This window comes from Leguminivora glycinivorella, chromosome 23, assembly GCF_023078275.1.
Source record: "Leguminivora glycinivorella isolate SPB_JAAS2020 chromosome 23, LegGlyc_1.1, whole genome shotgun sequence".
Taxonomy (NCBI): Eukaryota; Metazoa; Arthropoda; class Insecta; order Lepidoptera; family Tortricidae; genus Leguminivora; species Leguminivora glycinivorella.
Window position 1 is genome coordinate 2,654,629 of NC_062993.1, and position 19,969 is coordinate 2,674,597.

The following is a 19,969-nucleotide window of genomic DNA, read 5'->3' on the forward strand; positions in this document are numbered from 1 at the left end:
TCTTTATTTTTACGTCAAAATGTAATTATGTTTACTTGCAGTTTTCTTTTTCTCAAATGTTTGTTGCTATTTTTAGTTAATGTTAAATAAATTATGTTTCGTTGTATTAAAGATTTTTAATTCAATCTAACTTTAGTATAACTACCTAAACAGTATGGGTACAATTTAAATTTCGTTATAGGTAATTCCAAATACACATTTTACACTAGTTTTTGGCCGCGGCTTCTCTCGCCTCGCGTTAAATTCGAAAATTGCGGAATGCTTCATACAAACGACCCCCCCCCCCATTTTAGGGAAGTGGGGGGTTAGAAAGAGACAAAAAGTAGCCTATGTCACTCTCCGTCTCTTCAACTATCTCCACAAAATCACGTCAATTCGTCGCTCCGTTTTGCCGTGAAAGGCGGACAAACAAACAGACACACACACTTTCCCATTTATAATATTAGTATGGATTTTACTAAATGGTACGTAATAAAAGCCAGTTTTATAAAACTACAATATATATATATATTTCGTTAATAGTTAAAATAATTATTGCACTATTTATAGTAATACCCAATACTTAACATATTTTATAAAAATAATTCTCAACAGTATTTCAATTACTTCAACAGGATAACTCATCATACTTTTACACAAGTAATATATAGTCCAAACTTTGCATTACATATAAGGTACAGCGGGGCAAATCCGATAGGGGGGGGGGGGGGGGGGGGGGGGGGGGCAATTGTAACTGATCCATTCGTTCCATTATTCCACTATTGAGTTCTACATCGCGTGCCACATGTAACAAGTGGACACTCTAATTAAGAGGGCTTTCGTGTGAAAAACATTGAAATCGCAACCGAGCGCTTGTGGGCTTTGCGAGTAGTTTACAAATATATATCACATTATAGGACTTTTTCTACTTGGTCTAACAAAATATGAGAAAATGTCCAAAAGTGGTAATAATTGTACCGGTGAAGGCTCGTTTTCAAAAAATTGCCAAAAATAAATAATAGCAATTTATAATCACTAAGGCATAACAGCAATTTAAGTAAACGTTGCAGATTCATTCATTAAATACAAAAATTATTTCGATGTGATGTAGAGTTTCAAAGAAATTGTCACTTAATTTTAGGTAATTTCTGAAAAAAAAAATGATTTCGTCTTAGCCTCGTTTACTCTTTTTTATGACCTTATAATAAAAATGTAGTCTGAGAAGTTTGTAGTACAGGGTATACGAATTATAAATTTACCTGTTTTAGTAATCAAAACTGTCCAAATTTTACAAATAAGATCGACTAATTCAGCTCTATACGTGAGTTTTTCTAAACGTGCTTTAGAGAAAAATTCATAATTAATTTAGTGACTTGGTTTTCAAAAATCCAGTCTTATAAAATCAAGATAGTAAGATGCTCTAACGGAAATTTGAATTAAATAAATCTATTGGATAACGGAAAGTGTAGTATTTCACCGACTAAAACTAACAATTTTACATTATTTTGACGTTTTTTTTGAAAGCAGCCTTAATAATGTAAACATTGTAAAACATGGAAAAATTAGATCAGTTGCATCTGTCCCCCAGTCGGAATTGCCCCGCTGTACCTTAAGAGCTCGGAAAGAGAAGAGTCGTGGAATGTTGGACCCCATACATTTCACGACTCTGCTTTTTCCAATGACTACAAATATGTAGACGATTAAAAATACGCACATTTTTTATCACGTTTTACAAAATGTCAAAAAATAAAATTACAATCATTTAATTCGAACCAAAACATTTCTCAATTTTTTTCTCATGTGGCTTTATCAACCTTTTGATAAATTTGCTAAAAATATGCCTTTAAACCCTATGCCGCCTATTGTTCCATATATGACCATTATACATATATATATATAAATATATATATGTATAATGGTATATTCTTTAAATTATAAATATAAACTCTACTGACAACTATACATTATACAAGTTCAAATAAATATTGTGTAATATACGTATTATATTACGATACAAACGCGAAAAAGAGGAAGTTAGAAACGGGTGACGATAAATTAAAACACGACCGATGGGTGTTTTAAATCGACACGAGTTACGAATTTCCATTTCGCACGTGTATCGTACGACGTTTTTCAGTATAGATGGCCCTCCGATTCCTCCGAAGTTTCGACTTGACATGAAATTAACCACTTCTCTCACTAGTGCGTTAAAAACGCACCATCTGTACTGAAATAGTACATTACGATACAAGTGCGTTAAAAAGGAATTTCCTTTTCGCACGTGTATCGTACGACGTTTTTCAGTACAGATAGCCCTCCGTGGTTTCGACCTGGCATATAATGAACCACTTCTCGCACTACTGCGTAAAAAAACACTATCTGTACTGAAAAGTACGTTACTTAAACTTCAAAGACGTGATAAATAATATTTACTAGCCCATATACGTAATTGCATTAAAATTGCGTCCTCGCGATGTGACTTGAATATTAAAGACAAAATGAATGTAATTGAATATAAAAATATCCTAAATTATATAATTAAGGAATCTTTTATAATCACTTGTTCAAGTCCCTGGTATTATGATGAAAGCTTATATTTTAGTATAAAAAATATGTTTGAGCCGAAGATTTCGCTTTCGACCGAAACGAACTTTCGGTTTCGGTAGAAAATCGGTCCAACACAAGTTATAGGCACAACAATAAAATTAAAATAAGCAATTAACTATGTACTTCATTCAACCAAATTGAAATACTTTTTCTTTTTGATTGAAATCGAATTAAGAATAACATTAATATATTTTTGGCATTTTCATCTCCATGTACTTATTTTTAGTAATTGACTTCAAGTATAATTTATGTAAAGAATTGTTTTAATAACTAATTAATTAAAATGTTTTTAGATAGTCCAATAACATGTTTTTTAGTTACAGATAAACTTACAAAAACTATAAAAAATAAACATAAGCCAATTACAACTATAACTTAGGTATTTAATGTGATATGAGTAAATGAATTAACATTAATATAAAATAATATAGAAATTTAAAAATAGTGAGCGTTAATAAAATAATGAATTTATCTTATTTTAACTGTGATTTGTCTCATGAGATCTTGATAGCCATAAATATGATCTATTTCTTAATGGACCTTAATAACGTAGAAAAAAAATGGGAATCTGCCGGTAAAAATATGTCATTTGGCCAATGATATATGTAGTATTTTTCACATAGTTTTATTAGTAATTTCAATACGTTAATGAATGAAGGTTATATTTACAAATATAAATTATTTCGTAATTACAGCTATCACGATATAATGATAATATTGATAAATACATTTAAATAAGATTCAACACGCATTTGGTCGAATTAAATAGTACATATGACTAAAAACCGGCCAAGAGCGTGTCGGGCCACGCTCAGTGTAGGGTTCCGTAGTTTTCCGTATTTTTCTCAAAAACTACTGAACCTATCAAGTTCAAAACAATTTTCCTAGAAAGTCTTTATAAAGTTCTACTTTTGTGATTTTTTTCATATTTTTTAAACATATGGTTCAAAAGTTAGAGGGGGGGGGGGAGGGGGGGCGCACTTTTTTTCCTTTAGGAGCGATTATTTCCGAAAATATGAATATTATCAAAAAACGATCTGAGTAAACCCTTATTCATTTTTAAATACCTATCCAACAATATATCACACGTTGGTGTTGGAATGAAAAAAAAATATTAGCCCCCACTTTACATGTAGGGGGGGAGTACCCTAATAAAACATTTTTTTCATTTTTTATTTTTGCACTTTGTTGGCGTGATTGATACACATAATTGGTACCAAATTTCAGCTTTCTAGTGCTTACGGTTACTGAGATTATCCGCGGACGGACGGACGGACGGACGGACAGACAGACATGGCGAAACTATAAGGGTTCCTAGTTGACTACGGAACCCTAAAAAGGCAAATGACATAAAAGTTTCGGTTCTTGCCGAAACAGAGTCAATACCGAACCGTCGGTTTCGGTAAAAAAAAACCTTTCGGTCGGAAAGAAGTATATTCAAAGAATATTATGAAATATTATGAAGTATATTCAAAGAATATTATATGTGATAGGTAGTAAAAAAATATTTAATTAAACAGTCGGTAATATGTTAATTAAATTTATAAAATAACTGAATTGCTATCAAAATAGCATTTAACATGATGTAATGTTACGATATGTAGGAGGTTTGTAGGAGGTAGGGCATAGCGAATGATATTCCGCTTTGTGTGGTAGGGCACAGCACAGCGGATATCGTCTCGCTCGAATCTAGAGCAGAGCCCAACTGGGGTAGTACCTCCGCCTTACAGAAGACCGCAGCCAAATAGCACTAGACCCTACTCATAGTGTTGTGTTCCTGTCGGTGAGTAAGGCTGCCAGAGCTCAACGAGGGTGTGGTGTGCTGATGACGGGAGGACTTATGGAACTAACTTGTTCCGTTTATTGTCCTTTGAGTCGTCGGCAACCCGAACCCTCCTTGGAACTTGTACACTCCTTTTTGCTGTGTACTTAACACAGCAAAAGGGAATGTACAAGTTTCTAATGGGGTGGCAACGCGCATGTGACACTGTTTGAGTTGCAGGCGTCCATAGGTTACGGTGACCGCTTTACATCAGGCGGGCCGTATACTTGTTTGCCACCGACGTAGTATAAAAAAAAAAGTAAACATATAATATATAACTTACATTAAGTAACAAATTAGTTAAAAACCCTGATATACATAATATTGACCTTAATAGACAAGAATATTTAGAGGAAAGGGGACTCTCCATACAAACAGTTCTCCTTTCCTCCCATTGACATTATAAAAAATAATTTTACACAATAGGCTAGTTTCCTATAATTAAAATAAAATATTTTATGCAGTGCACGAAATAAAGCACCACATAATTAGAAGAAAAATATGGACAGTAGTTATGTTTAAACATAATTTCTATTTAATAAGTCAAAGAGAAAGATATAAAGTAAATGAATTGACCGTGACGTCACTCCTCAGTATTTCATAGTAACTCCATACTAGCAAATCGTTTTGACAGTTCTTAAAAAGAAGCTGATTTGACTAGTAGGAAACTAGCCTACTTTGTGTATTTTAAACAGCTATGCCCAACCGTTACACTTTATCGATTCGTTTACCAAGTTTTATACTCATACAACATTTTTTTTATATAATAAGAAAATTACAAAGAAATTAGGCAGAGCTATGTAAAAAGTAAGCATTCCGCGTACAGTGAACCAATTGGAACCACTAGGCCACTGTAGAACTATGTCATAGTGACGTTATAAATCAGATTGTAAGAAATCTCTTACTGCTTGTCATTTTGACATGGTTGTAGAGGGCTGTGTGTTGGCGCCTACGCTCTTCGGGATTTTCTTTTCCGCTTTACTGTTAGTGGCCTTTAAAGAATGCGAAGTCGGGGTTCACCTGCATTCGAGGAAAGACGGAAGACTTTTTAACATCAGCCTCTTAAAGTCGAGGAGAAAACGCCACGATGTTATTGCCCGTGAACTCCTGTATGCGGATGATGCTGCACTAGTTGCGAACTCGGAGGAAGACTTACAGGAGCTAATAACCAGATTTGGTCGCGCGTGTGACCTATTCTCAATGAGTGTTAACACCAAGAAGATCGTTGTTATGGTTCAGGGCATAGACGCGATGCCGAGTATCGTTTTCGATGGTGCTACTCTTCAGGCTGTGGATAGCTTCTGCTATCTGGGCTCCATAACAGAGTCAAACCTGTCTAATAATAAGGAACTGGATGCACGTATTGGCAAGGCTGCGGCGACGTTCGGCAAACTTGCCTCACGTGTTTGGAAGAACAATAAACTAACGATTGCTACCAAAGTCCTCGTATACCAGACTTGCGTTCTAAGTATTCTCCTGTACGCCTCGGAAACGCTGACTACATACGCCAAACAAGAGCGTCGTCTTAATGCCTACCATATGCGATGCCTAAGATACATCCTGGGAGTCACGTGGAAGGACAGAATGACCAACGAAGCCGTTCTCTTGAAGACCAACTGCAGCAGCATCACAGCAATCTTAAAACAGAGACGACTCCGCTGGCTGGGACATGTTTACCGGATGGGTCCCGAGAGACTGCCGCGTGAAGTCTTGCTTGGGGAAATTGCTGACGCCAAAAGACCTGTGGGCCGCCCAATGTTAAGGTTCAAAGATTCCTGTAAACGGGATATGCAATCTTTTAGTATAAACCTAGACAGTTGGGAGACACGCGCTAGCATGAGACCTGAATGGCGCCGGGACTTATCCGACGGGGTGACGGAGCACGACAAAGCCTGGCTCGACAACCTTAAGCAGAAAAGGCTCCGTTCCAGAGCTCCTCCACCTCTTGACTCGCGTTTCACCTGTGACAGATGTGGCAAAAGGTGTCGGGCTGCCATCGGACTACTAAGCCACCGAAGACGATGTACCGGCACCACACAATAAAATCACTGCAACAATCATCTGCTAAGATGTCGTGGCCAATGATGATGATGAGAGTGGCCTAGGGTTTCAATTGGTTGACTGTACATTACTTTATCTACAGACAGACAAAAAAGTAAAAGTTAAAAAGTGGCAACACTGTAATGTCGTTTCTTTAAAATTAATTTAAGAAATCTTACATAAAAAAATGGGACGCTAAAATGTTGCCACTTTATTATTTTTTTGCCAGACTTTATATTTATCATAAAATAACTTATAGGCAAATTCGAACGTAAACACGATATCAAAACTATATATAAATAAACAATGACATCATTCACGCCTTCATTTCGTTCAAACTTCTCCGCTATTTAAACAAAAATACCATCATTTATTTATACCATATTGCTGACAGTTGTTTGAAACTTTGAACCAGCTACTTAAACACTCGTCCCACCAAAAGCGATGATGATCAACACACTGATTTAAACTTTCACGAATATTACACATAATTATTTTTAAAATCGGGACTTAATCGCGTATAACTACATATAAAAATATCGACAGTCGTTAAATCGAACATCGTCAGTGTTGTATGTCGACAGAGTAACATCCCTAGTGCGCAAACAGTTCAAGTGAAGTGATGGAAGGCACCCGACGTGGTAAACACTTAAAAATGAAAGCGAACTCACCGGGGGATGCGATAGATACGAAGACGGGCGGAGCGCCAAGCGACGTGCGTTCAGCGTGGGATCGAGATCTGCACTGCGCGGCGGGGAGCGCCGGCGCATCGGGCGGCGTCCAAGGCCGCGACTATCCAGGACCGGTTGAAGCGGCGCGCGGTGATAGCTGACTGCAGCCGACACGGCCGGTGCCGGCGGGCCGGCCGGGCACTCGAACGAGTAGGTATTTGGTAGGTATTGATGTTTATGTTATTTATAGGATTAAGTATGTATTTTATCTATCCACATTAATGCGTATGTATGTATGTATATGTGTAAATTATTATGTATGTGTCTATTATGAATTTAGTGTTATATTTAATTATGTAATTATGTTTATGTGATGTATTTATTAGGTATCGTGTACTATATAAGTATATATGTAATTTATATGTGATATTTATGTATATAAGTAAATAATACGTATTTATAAGTATATACATATAGGTGGCATCGCCACATCAGTCCCCCCCAGAGACCGTCTCACGGGCGATAATAATCTGGGAAGGTAACACGGCGGCCTGATCTAGTATTTCTTACTATATTTTCCTTCTGTGGTTCTTTTTCTATTTCTTTCTTACTAACTGTTCTTTTTCTTCTCACAGGTTTCAGCGTGTTTTCTTTTTCAGGCTCTTTTTCTTTTCCAGGTGTCGACTCGTCTAACAGGTATGCTGGTTTCAAGCGATCAATGGTTACGGTGATGATCTTCCCGTTGACCCGTATTTTAAAAATCTTCTCTCCTCTTTCCAGCACTGCATGTGGGCCTGTGTATGCTGGCTTTAGCGCTCCACGCACAGCGTCTTCCCTCAAGAAGACGTGGGTGGATGATGCCAAGTCCTTGAATATGAACGTCTTCTTCTGACCATGCCTTGAGGTAGGCACAGGTTGAAGTTTGGTAGTTATATTCTTCAGGCGTGCTGTGAAGTCGGTGAGGTCATTTGTGGTGTCAGTGCTGGGCTGGAAAAATTCCCCAGGCAGTCGGAGCGGTTCACCATAAACCAATTCTGCAGAGGATGTTTGCAGCTCTTCCTTAAAAGCGCTCCTTACTCCCATGAGCACCAACGGTAAGGCTTCTGTCCAGCTGTCATGCGCATGGCATATGATCGCCGCTTTCAGCTGTCTGTGGAACCTCTCGATCAATCCGTTGCAGGCTGGATGGTAAGCAGTTGTGCGTCGATGCTTGAACCCGATGACCTTCGCCAGGTAACTAAACAGAGCCGATTCGAATTGTGCCCCTCGATCGGTCACTATATCTATAGGGCAACCAAATCTTGAGATCCACGTAGAGAGTAGTGCTTTCGCCACCGTTTCAGCAGTTATATCCATGATTGGTATCGCCTCAGGCCATCGCGTAAAGCGGTCTATGGCTGTGAGGCAGTACCGGTATCCTTGAGAAGGAGGCAGAGGCCCTACCAGGTCAATATGCACGTGGGTAAACCTAGCTTTTGGCAACTGGTACGTACCCAAAGGTGCTTGAACGTGCCTCGTTACCTTCGCCTTCTGACAGGCTAAGCAACCTCGAGCCCATTCACGACAATCTTTATTTAAACCGGGCCATATGAATCGCTCGGCCACTAATTTTGCGGAGGCCTTAGTGCCCGGATGGCTGAGTGAGTGTAGGCTGTTGAATACCTGCCGTCTATACTCTGGAGTCACATAGGGTCTGATGGTCGTGGTGCTGTCGTCACAGTAGAGCGCTGTCGATGAACCTGGTATTGTCAGCTTCTTCAGGCTGATGCTGTACCCGGTGTCTCCTTCCAAGATCTGTTTAAGCTCCTGGTCGGTTTCTTGCGCCTTGGCGAGGATCGTTAAATCTACTGGTTGCTGGAGCTCCTCGATTCTGGACAAGGTGTCTGCCACGACGTTATTCTTCCCGGAAATGTGTCTAATGTCCGTGGTAAATTGAGAGATGTAGTCGAGGTGTCGGAACTGCCTTGGAGAACAATTTGCTTTGTTGTTTGCGAACGCAAAGCACAGCGGCTTGTGGTCTGTGAAGACAGTAAATACTCGCGCCTCCAGCATGTGCCTAAAATACCTGATAGAATTGTAGATTGATAGCAGTTCGCGGTCATAGGGCGAGTATTTCTGTTGAGCCGAGCTGAGCTTCTTTGAGTAGAACGCTAGTGGTTGCCATGCATCACCTTTCCATTGCTGCAGTACTCCACCAACAGCTGTGTCGGAAGCATCACAGACGAGCGCGAGATGGGCTTCAGGATCTGGGTGCGCTAACATTGCCGCCTGGCAGAGGCTGGCCTTGCAGTCGAGGAAGGCTTTAGTCTGACGGTCTGCCAGGTTGATTGGCTCTGATCCTCTGACTGAGCCAGTGAGCAACTCGTGCAATGGAGCTTGAAGCTGGGCGGCTTGAGGTATGAACCGACGATAAAAATTAATCATCCCTAGAAACCTCCTCAGTTCTTTTACGGTTTTGGGCGTAGGGAATGATTGGATAGCTTCTACCTTCGTCTCCAGGGGCTTGGTGCCGTCGGCTGAGATGTGGTATCCCAAGAATTTGACATCTGGAACTCCGAAGACACACTTCGATGGGTTGATGACCATACCGTATTCTCTCAACTTTGTGAAGAGCTGTCGCAAGTGGTCTTCGTGCGTTGCTTCATCAGGTGAAAAGATAAGAAAGTCGTCTAGATATGCGTAAACGAAGTCCATGCCCCTCGTGACCTCGTCGACAAAGCGCTGGAACGTTTGTCCTGCGTTCCTGAGGCCGAAGGTCATGAACGGGAATTCATATAACCCGAACGGAGTTGAAATCGCTGTCTTAGGGATGTCCTGCTCGTGCACTGGAATTTGGTTGTAGGCCTTAACCAAGTCTATTGTCGAGAAGACCTTACATCCGGCGAGCTGGTGAGAAAAGTCATGGATGTGACGAATCGGGTAGCGATCTGGAACAGTTCTCGCGTTCAGTTGCCTATAGTCGCCGCATGGTCTCCAGCCATTATCTTTCTTGGGCGCTAGATGTAGTGGCGAAGACCAAGGGCTCAGTGATGGTCTGGCTGTTCCACATTTGAGCATGGACTCAAACTCCTGCTTGGCTATCTTAAGCTTGTCAGGTGCTAACCTTCTAGGTGTGCAGTGGACTGGAGGACCATCCGTCGTCTTTATGTAGTGAACCGTGCTGTGTTTGATCTCACGATGAACTCCTGGAGGCCGCGTGATGTCTGGGAACTCTTGTACTATGCTATCATACCTCGATTCTCCGATTGACGTCTTGATGGATGCTATGTTGCTTGTGTTTTCAGCTGACATGGCTGCCACAGACAGAGAGGTCGTATTATCAATTAGGCGTTTGTTACGGCTGTCGACGAGTAAATAGTAGAAAGACAGAAAGTCGACGCCTATGATTGGCTTGGTGACGTCGGCTACAGTAAATTGCCAGCCGTACTCACGACGAAGACCTAAATCCAGGTGTAGCTGTACATATCCGTAAGTATTGATTACAGATCCATTCGCGGCGAACAGTTCATACTTGCTTTTGGGTCGATGTTCACGAAGAGCCGAGTGCGGAAAAACACAGAGATCGCTTCCTGTATCCACGAGAAACTGCATTTTGGTACGTCGGTCTGTAACGAACAGGCGACCTGGTCTCGAGCAATTGTTGGCCGCCATCACAGATTGCCCTGACCGTTTCCCGACACAAAATCGCAAGGCTTCAAGCACTTCGTTGCTTGAGACTGGAATTTGGAATGGTACCAACACACAGGCCATCTACGGTAGCTGGACTGCGAACGACCTTGACTGGTTCCACGGCTACGGCTGCGACCATACCTCTGCGATCCCTTACCCCTGGTTCTTGGTCGCGATCTGGTGTTCCTTTCTGCGCGCATTTCATGGATTTCCTTGGTTAATTCCGCTATCTGCTGAGCTAAGTAGTCCATTGAAGCGGTTTGCGGCCCCGGCGCAGAACAAGTTTGTGACGTACTTGCTACCTGGGGGTTGGGGGGTGCGAGGTCCCATACTCGATCCGCGGTGTTTGCCAACGTGTCCAACGTCTGTGGGGTCGGCTGCGACGCTATTGCTGCCTGGATGTTCATTGGTAAACGATTAATCCAAATAGACCTTAAAAGTTCCTCATGTACCTGCGGGCCTGCTAGATGCTGAAGATGACGCAAGAATTGGGATGGCTTGCGATCACCTAACTCCTCATGCACCAACAGCCTCTTCAGTTCCTTTTCTCGGGACGCTGACAGCCTTGAGATCAGCTCTGCCTTCAGCTTCTCATATTTGCCCTCCGCCGGCGGGTTGACAATGACGTCCTTCACCTCAGCGGCGTACTCGTGATCTAGCTGTGACAGTATATAATAATATTTGGTAGCATCGGATGTTATTTTAGATAAAATAAAGTGGCCTTCTACTTGCGCAAACCAAACCGCCGGATCTTGACGATAAAATGGCGGTAATCGTACTCCGACGCGGAATGTGTCGGCGCCAGTGGATAACGGGTCAGTGGAAAATTCCAGAGACGGCTGCGCGGCCGGTTGCATGACTTGCACATTCGCTTGTGGTACTGCGTTTGCACTCTCCCCGCTTGGACCGCCTTTGCCATCACCCATATCTGTTTCTCAGACAGGTTGCGATCAATATTCAAACAAGGGGTCACCAGTGAAGTGATGGAAGGCACCCGACGTGGTAAACACTTAAAAATGAAAGCGAACTCACCGGGGATGCGATAGATACGAAGACGGGCGGAGCGCCAAGCGACGTGCGTTCAGCGTGGGATCGAGATCTGCACTGCGCGGCGGGGAGCGCCGGCGCATCGGGCGGCGTCCAAGGCCGCGACTATCCAGGACCGGTTGAAGCGGCGCGCGGTGATAGCTGACTGCAGCCGACACGGCCGGTGCCGGCGGGCCGGCCGGGCACTCGAACGAGTAGGTATTTGGTAGGTATTGATGTTTATGTTATTTATAGGATTAAGTATGTATTTTATCTATCCACATTAATGCGTATGTATGTATGTATATGTGTAAATTATTATGTATGTGTCTATTATGAATTTAGTGTTATATTTAATTATGTAATTATGTTTATGTGATGTATTTATTAGGTATCGTGTACTATATAAGTATATATGTAATTTATATGTGATATTTATGTATATAAGTAAATAATACGTATTTATAAGTATATACATATAGGTGGCATCGCCACATGGCTTTTTTCATATGCGTAATTTATTTCGGTTTTAATAAGTTTTACACTTGGATACTTTTGTAGCGATTTTAATCGTTTCGTTGTTATAAGTGTTTTTAAACGTCATAATTTCATACATGTATGTTCGCGCTGCTATACCTTATACATAAATAAATATTATAGGGCATTCTCACACAGATGGACTGAGTCCCGGGGTAAGCTCAATATATCGCTCCAGTAGCCATATTTTTTAGACTCCCTACCGCATTGAACGTGTTAAATTGCACATGTTATACAGCTCGGTCTAACCCTATTTTGCATGGCAACGGACGTCATTTTTTAAAGTAACCTTTTTTAACCCCCGACGCAAAAACGACGGGGTGTTATAAGTTTGACGTGTCTGTCTGTCTCTCTGTGTGTCTGTGTCTTTCTGTGTCATCGTAGCTCCCCAACGGATGAACCAATTTCGATTTTTTTTTGTTTGAAAGCTGAGTTAGTCGGGAGTGTTCTTAGATATCGCGGTCGGGGGTTTTTCTAAATTTTTATTTTGTGGTTATTTGGTAATGAAGGGAGAAGCCTAAATAATATTTAGGTACTACTAGTTTTGAAGCTACGAATACTGTGGTCTCCAAAAGTGATAGTTAGGCTTACCTTCCATTGATTCATTTGGCCGTCATATGTCATTGTACTTCTCAGCACCATCATCTCTATACAACCTCCTTTTAAAAGCGCCACCTATAAAAACAGAAAAGTTAAAACGCCATCTATAAAGACACACCAGGTTCAAAATCATTAGAAAAAATATCGATAACATTATAGACATTCTTTGAAGAAAGTATCTTGCAATACAATAATTCCTAGTTTTCATATTAAAGGAAAAAAATAAACTAATGACGCTTCTGGCGGGACTCGAACCCGCATCAACCGTAGAATCTGCGGCCGGTCTTAACCGTTTGTGATTGACTGAGTTTTCCTTTAATATAAAAACTAGAAGTATCGATATTTGTATTAACAGTGAATTTTTTTAAACATTTTCATATAAGTGTTCCTAATGTGGCACATTATTCATAATGTGCCACATTTGGCACAATCATACCTGATCCTCTTCACACATATTTTTAAAAGCGTTGATTTTCTTGGCCATCTTGATGAACCTCCTTATTGCTATGGCCGTAAGGTTCACAATGGTTACTAGACGCGGGTCGTGTACTCCGTCACCGTCCTGATAAAACAAATAATGTAAAATAATTAATTAATCGTTGACATACATACAATCACGCCTGTATCCCATAAAGAGGTAGGCAGAGCACATGAAACTACTCAAGTTTCAGTGCCCCTGTTGGCAAATAATGGGCTGAAAGAAAAATTAAAATTGCCTTCCTTCGGGTTGGAAGGTCAGATGGCAGTCGCTTTCGTAAAAACTAGTGCCTACGCCAAATCTTGGGATTAGTTGTCAAAAAGCGGACCCCAGGCTCCCATGAGCCGTGGCAAATGCCGGGAAAACGCAAGGATGATGATGATGAGCTTGTACAATCAGCAAAACTATTAGCTTAGCAGTATTAGGTAGCTTACTTTATTACCTTGAGGTTGGAAGTACAGTCGGCAGCTATAAGTTGTGACATGTCGTCATCTATAGGTGCATTTAGAGCCTTATTTGCTACTATAAGCTCGTTTAGCTTTGCTCGCTCCACCTAGAACAAACAAAATTCTGTTTTAAAATATTTTTGCTTTTCTGAAGTTTTATTACTGAAATCACTGAATATATATCATTTTTAAGGGGTATCAAAGTCATGTAATTTAAAGTACAGTAATTGAAACTTATTGTTTTTTTTTTTTTAATTTTTACATTATTAAATAGAATGTCCACTGGTCACATATGACCCTCGTCTTCACTGGGCATAATACACCGTGTTTTTTTTGTTTTCCGTTAAATTCGACACGCAGTTAGGTTCATCATCAGGAACCAGCCTGTATATCGTCACGACTTTAAAAAAAACTTGTATCTTCGTCTGTCAATGAAAAGAAAATTGTAGTAAGTATGTATGGAATGTATATAAACTTACTGCGTTTTAACTTTGAGGAACAGCGTGAGATACGAGATTTTTAAAAAGTAGTGACGATATATATCGCTTTTTGTATTCGATTTTTTTTTTCCTTTACATACATAATCATCATCCTCCTTGCGTTATCCCGGCATTTGCCACAGCTCATGGGAACCTGGGGTCCGCTTTGACAACTAATCCCAAATTAAGACGCTAGTTTTTTTAGAGAAATTGATTGTATTTGAACTAAATAATCTTCCAATAAAATTATCGGAATTCAAAACACGGTGTATATGAACCTTAAGTAAATTAATATTCAAGTGTAATAATGGAAGCGTAATTCATGGAAAATATTTAGATAGTTGAAATTAAACGCGAGTCGAAGTTCAAAAAATATCATTAATAGTAATTAATCTATTTCCTTGAGTTGAGTTGAGATTTTAATGAAATATAATAATTTCATTTTTTTTTAAATTATAAATGGGCTTATTCTTGGCCATAGACTAGCCAAAAGCAAAGACGTGGCCTACGATGAAGTGAACTCGCCCAGAAGATGTCGATTTATGATAGTTTCGCGAAATAGTCCATAATGCTGGAGGTCAATGCCACTGTATCACTTTATATCAAAGAGGATCGAGTATTATAGAGAGTTACTGTCAAAGTAAAATGTTTAATCACAGTGCATAGACTGCCATTTCTCGACACAAGCTTAAAACTTTTGAACCTCAGTTTTGACAATTCGGCCCATATTGTTAGCTTGATATGTGTTAAAATGACAAATATTAATATTAGTGCCATCTAGCTGAGCGTTCCCCAAAGGTGTAACGCCATCTAGGCCACTGTACCTTTTTGTCTAGGGCTTTGAGGTACGTTATTTTCTTAGACGTTATCCGTCTATACGGAGTATTAATGTTAAATTGTTGTATTTAATGTTAAATTTAGGGTAAGCATTATTTAGAATTATAGCAACTTAAGAACGGTACATAGCTTTGTAAAAAATGAGCGCTGTCTCGCCAACAAACTGCATGAGCAGTTTGGCGAGGAACTTTAAAAATGTAAAATGTATGTTACCTTTAAATAAATAAATTAAAAAAAAAAAACATATCGTCACTACTTTTAAAAAATCTCGTATCTCACGCTGTTCCTCAAAGTTAAAACGCAGTAAGTCTATATGCATTCCATACATACTTACTACAATTTTCTTTTCATTGACAGACGAAGATACAAGTTTTTTTAAAAGTAGTGACGATATATGTCTTTGCTTTATATAAAAGGATAAAATATAGATACCTCATTAAGTTCTCTGGATGACCCGCTGCAGTTGTTAACGGAGGTGTATGCTTCGAATTCCAGTTTTATCGCCTCGCATAATATGGACTCCATGGAATTTGGCTCTATTCTGTTAAAAATAATCAAAAGATATATATTAGTTTTTTAAAATTTTCATATTAGTAGAAGATTTTTTGGCTGACTGTACTGTTCTTATAATAACCAGATACCAATTGTCCGTTGGTGTTTCACTACCTCCATACCTAAAACCTCTGCTTGCTCAGGGCGACACTCTGAGAGTAGAGACTCCCATCCACCACCTTTCTACAGGTACCCTTGCTGTGGCATAAGACTCCTTTAGCCTTAATCGGTCGTCTGAGCCTGGGCGATCGGCAGCAAGTATCCATCCAACCACCTTGATCCCCCCCCGTAGGGAATCCGTCTGTTACCGATAGGTCTCCCGGTACAGACATCCTTGTCATAGAATAAGTTAGGGCTAGGGAAGTAGGGACTTAGGCCAATAGGATCCCTTGCTATCGCCTCCCACCTTATTTTATGCAGTCTGTGCAGGCACATGCAACGCCTAAGTACCATTTGATTCCATATCATTTCAGTCCATTTAGTAACCCAGGTACTCGGCCTTAGCGTGTGGCTGTACACTTATCAAAGTCATCATCATCATCATATCAGCCGAAAGACGTCCACTGCTGGACATAGGCCTCCCCCAAAAATTGCCACAATGACCTGCCCTGCGCCACCCGCATCCAGCGGACTCCTGCGACCTTCACCAGGTCATCAGTCTACCTTGTCTTATCAAAGTAGTTCTAACAAAACCCAAACATAATGGGACTGCGTTACATGTTAAATAATATTATATTGCAAATTTTATGCTTCCTCAGAAACCGGGAACTCAGTCAAATTTAACTTGCAAAATTTGAGCCATACTGTACATACATTGTGACAAAAAAAGCCCCAAAATGATAAATAACACTGAATATAAAATGTTTCTCGAATGACTCTTGCTAGTCTTCTGCTCACCTTTCCACATCCTGCAGTATATCCCTAGCTTTATTAATATCCGGATCAGTGCTTGTGGACGGCAGCTCTTCACACATGTGTAGCGGCTTCGCTTCCCGGTTGATTGCGTCGCCGTTTGTTAATATTGACCTGAAACATGTATATTAAATATAATTATTTTTAAAAAATACATCACGTAACATCAGGCGATCTGTCTGTTTGTCTTGTTTCCTATATCATAAAAAAATTACATTTGTGAAGTATATTTTTTTTTTTTATTATTTGCTAATGCACAGGCAGCTTAAAGCTGATACGTGCACGTCAATGTCCTGATGCACTTGTGTTTTGTCCATTCAATAAATATTTGTCGAGTCTGTTTTTAAAAGAGTTCACTGTTACCAAAGATGTATGTAAGATGTGTGTATGATGTGATACGGAAACAAAGAAAAAGATGGAATGATGACATCATAGAAACCGCAGGAAATAATTTTGTGTATGAAACTTTTAACACTTCTTCATTGAAATGTAAGCTATCATCCACACTCATAAGACGCATGTCTCGCGGAGTGCAACGGACGTCTCCGCCACGCTGCCTGAATGTAATTCAAAAAACGTCCCCTTGCAAAACAAACATTCACATAATCTTACCTTATACTATTCTGTTTTGGCTGTTCATACATAGTACTCTCAATAGACATCATACTATCACACATATTGTATGACTCGATCATCCTCGGATCGTATTGAGTTTTCTCATCCATTGGGTACACCTTCATCGTGTACGGGTGATCTGCGCTCTGCACCGGTACATATGACCCGTAGCCCGGAGGCGAACTTAACGAATCAACCTCATTGCTCAATGGAGATTGTACCGTACTGTTAGGACTACACGTAGTACTGTTAAGGACGTCATATTGTATCACAGACTCTTGGGGCGTAAAATTGCTTCTACCATCATCATCCCGCTTAAAGTTTTTCGAACTACTTATATCCTCGTCCGGGTCCCGCTGTCTTTTCTTAGCTCTATTCTCTTCTATTTTCCTTCGCTTTTCTGCTTTGTCCTCGTCTGACATGATAAACTCCTTCACCATGCCAATAGCCAGGCATTTTTCTAGGCGGCATTTCTGGCAGAACCGTCGAGTTATAACAGTAATATCGCAGTTATTAGAGAAAGGGCATTTAAATTCCTTACTAGTTAATGCGTTGCGACGGAAAAACGCCTTACAGCTCTCGCAGGATATCGCGTTGAAATTATATCCTAACGCTCTGTCGCCACAAACTAGACAAATTTTCTGATGCGGCGCCAACTCCTTTCTTTGTTCTTCCTCCACTTTTTTATCACTTGTTTCACTACTACTATCCATGTTGTATTGAAAAACACTGCACTTCCACGCTTGGAGAGATAAACATGCTATGAAACTAGCTAAAATTAGCTAGACAACAAACTAAGTAGTTTGCATTGCAAAATTGTCATAATATGCACATGTTAGGGTCGTGTGACGTCATAGTAATTAACACTGATATCCAGAGATCGCGAATATTGTTGGTAAGGGTCGATAAGATGATAATTTGTTAATGTTTTGATAAAAATAATTGCTTGAGTACATAGAATCGTATCGTATGACTCGTTTTGATGTTAGTCAGAGAATAAATTTGATTATTTCTAATAATTTGCGTGGATTTGCAAAGAGACTACATTCAATTTTATGTCTATACAATAAGGTACTTATTTGCTTAAGAAATATTTGTAAAATAGCAACACACATAACGTAGTTCGAACATATTGAAATTTGAAACTCGAGCTGTCATTTTTTTTTCAATCGCTTAGTTCGGTTTAAGTAGCCAAATAATATGACAAAGTTTGAGTAGAAAGTTTTTATGTTTCAATCTTGCACTGTAAATTAAAATTACTGATACATTTGATCACCGTTATCAAGCGTGACGATGATTCATTCCATTCGTCTGATTAGCGTGGGTTATGATTCTGACACCAAGTAACTGTTATGTTACGCAATCTACTTCATTTCATTCGAGAAAGCGTAGAAACTTATTAATCTTACACCTACCATTTTTTTTATACGAGCCTAGAGTGTCCCTCTGTGGTCACTCTGCTGGGCAAACTCTCTCCTTCGTTTCTACGTACCCCGATCTTATACGATAAAACATTTAATTTCTTCGATCCCGATGACATGGTTTTTGATGACGATGATATTTTTACGGAGCAGTGAATCAACCCAACAAACCCCCCCAAGAAAGTGAAAGAGTCCGGAGTTATCAATGAAGCTGAATTATTCGACGATTTAACAACGAGTGCAGCCAGTTGTTCGAAAACTGGAATCTTGAGCGTTGCGAGGATTAGTACCTACGCAAGTTGGTTGGACAATAAACTTTGCTCCGAGTGGAAGATATTTTACTGTACTAACATGAGGAAAATATAATTAAGGTGCATTAGGGTAATTCCGAATGACAGAAATGCTCGGATAAATCCGAAAGGGGAATCTTGATATGATGGAAATAATGGTGATTTTTATGCGACTTTCCTAATTAGACGACTTTCGGAATTACCCTAATGCACCTTATTGCAAATGTGAAATATGAAAATGAGAAAATAATTCTGGGGTCCCGATAAATACCTAACTACTTTTTGACGTACCATGCGAAAGATTCCAATATTGCACCACGAGCATAGCGAGTGGTTCGAAAAGTAGAATCTTAGGCGTTAGGCGTTGAGAGGGTTTCAAGACACGAAGGTTAAACAAATTTTGTCACCGAATGAACGAAAAGTTGAACCTTGAGCGTTTTGAGAGAGTCTCCCGTTGGTCTCCCGTGTCGAAACTCTTGTGTATAAAATAAAATGCAACGTTTTCATCCGTTTTGAAGAATAAAGCCTGGGGATCGATTTCTGAATTTCGAACGCACGAATTCGCCGTTCGAAAGTCTGAGGAAAACGACGTAATGCTATTTTTGAAAAAGGACGGCTAGTAATTTTAAAACTAGTGGTAATGACCACTCTTTTCGATTCTATTAGTAGAATTTAAATCGCAAGTAGTGGAGATATTATTGAACGAATTTCACGAAATCGAATAGCCGAAGATTCAAAGATTTTTGAATCTCGGCCATTCGATTTTACTAGTTGGTGTGATGAACAATAAAAAATAGCACATTGTTTGTTACACTTGAAGGCTTGTGTTGTGGGTACAAAGACTAACGATATATGTAACATAAATTAAATAGCAAATACCGATGAATCGGGAACAAACCTCTGTGGTCAATTGCTCATCAAACAAAATTGAGTGCCTTAGTGCGTATTCACATTATCCGATATCGGATCGGATTGTGTGAAAACACCC

General features: G+C 39.8%; 2 protein-coding genes across 2 annotated transcripts; one reads left to right on the top strand and one right to left on the bottom strand.

Moving 5' to 3' along the window:
• Positions 1-5,329: 5,329 nt before the first annotated feature.
• LOC125238175 lies at positions 5,330-6,451 on the top strand. The gene has a single exon (XM_048145450.1). The coding sequence runs from the start codon at positions 5,330-5,332 to the stop codon at positions 6,449-6,451; it is 1,122 nt and encodes a 373-aa protein (XP_048001407.1).
• A 4,147-nt stretch (positions 6,452-10,598) lies between these two features.
• Positions 10,599-18,241, bottom strand: LOC125238177 (nuclear hormone receptor family member nhr-8). The gene is made up of 9 exons (XM_048145451.1): positions 17,268-18,241; positions 16,641-16,769; positions 15,624-15,732; positions 13,872-13,982; positions 13,388-13,513; positions 12,912-13,026; positions 11,568-11,716; positions 11,241-11,447; positions 10,599-10,688 (listed from the first exon to the last, which is right to left on the bottom strand). Exons 1-9 carry the CDS (start codon positions 17,981-17,983, stop codon positions 10,599-10,601), a joined length of 1,752 nt encoding a protein of 583 aa, XP_048001408.1. The 5' UTR covers positions 17,984-18,241.
• Between the last annotated feature and the right edge of the window lie 1,728 nt (positions 18,242-19,969).

Coding starts and splice junctions, on each gene's coding strand:
- LOC125238175 (XM_048145450.1), top strand. CDS start 5,330: ATGGTTGTAGAGGGCTGTGTGTTGGCGCCTACGCTCTTCGGGATTTTC.
- LOC125238177 (XM_048145451.1), bottom strand. CDS start 17,983: ATGGATAGTAGTAGTGAAACAAGTGATAAAAAAGTGGAGGAAGAACAA. Junction 11,717..12,911: donor TATCACTTTTGGAGACCACA/GTATTCGTAGCT, acceptor TCTGAGAAACAG/ATATGGGTGATGGCAAAGGC. Junction 11,448..11,567: donor CCGACACATTCCGCGTCGGA/GTACGATTACCG, acceptor ATACTGTCACAG/CTAGATCACGAGTACGCCGC.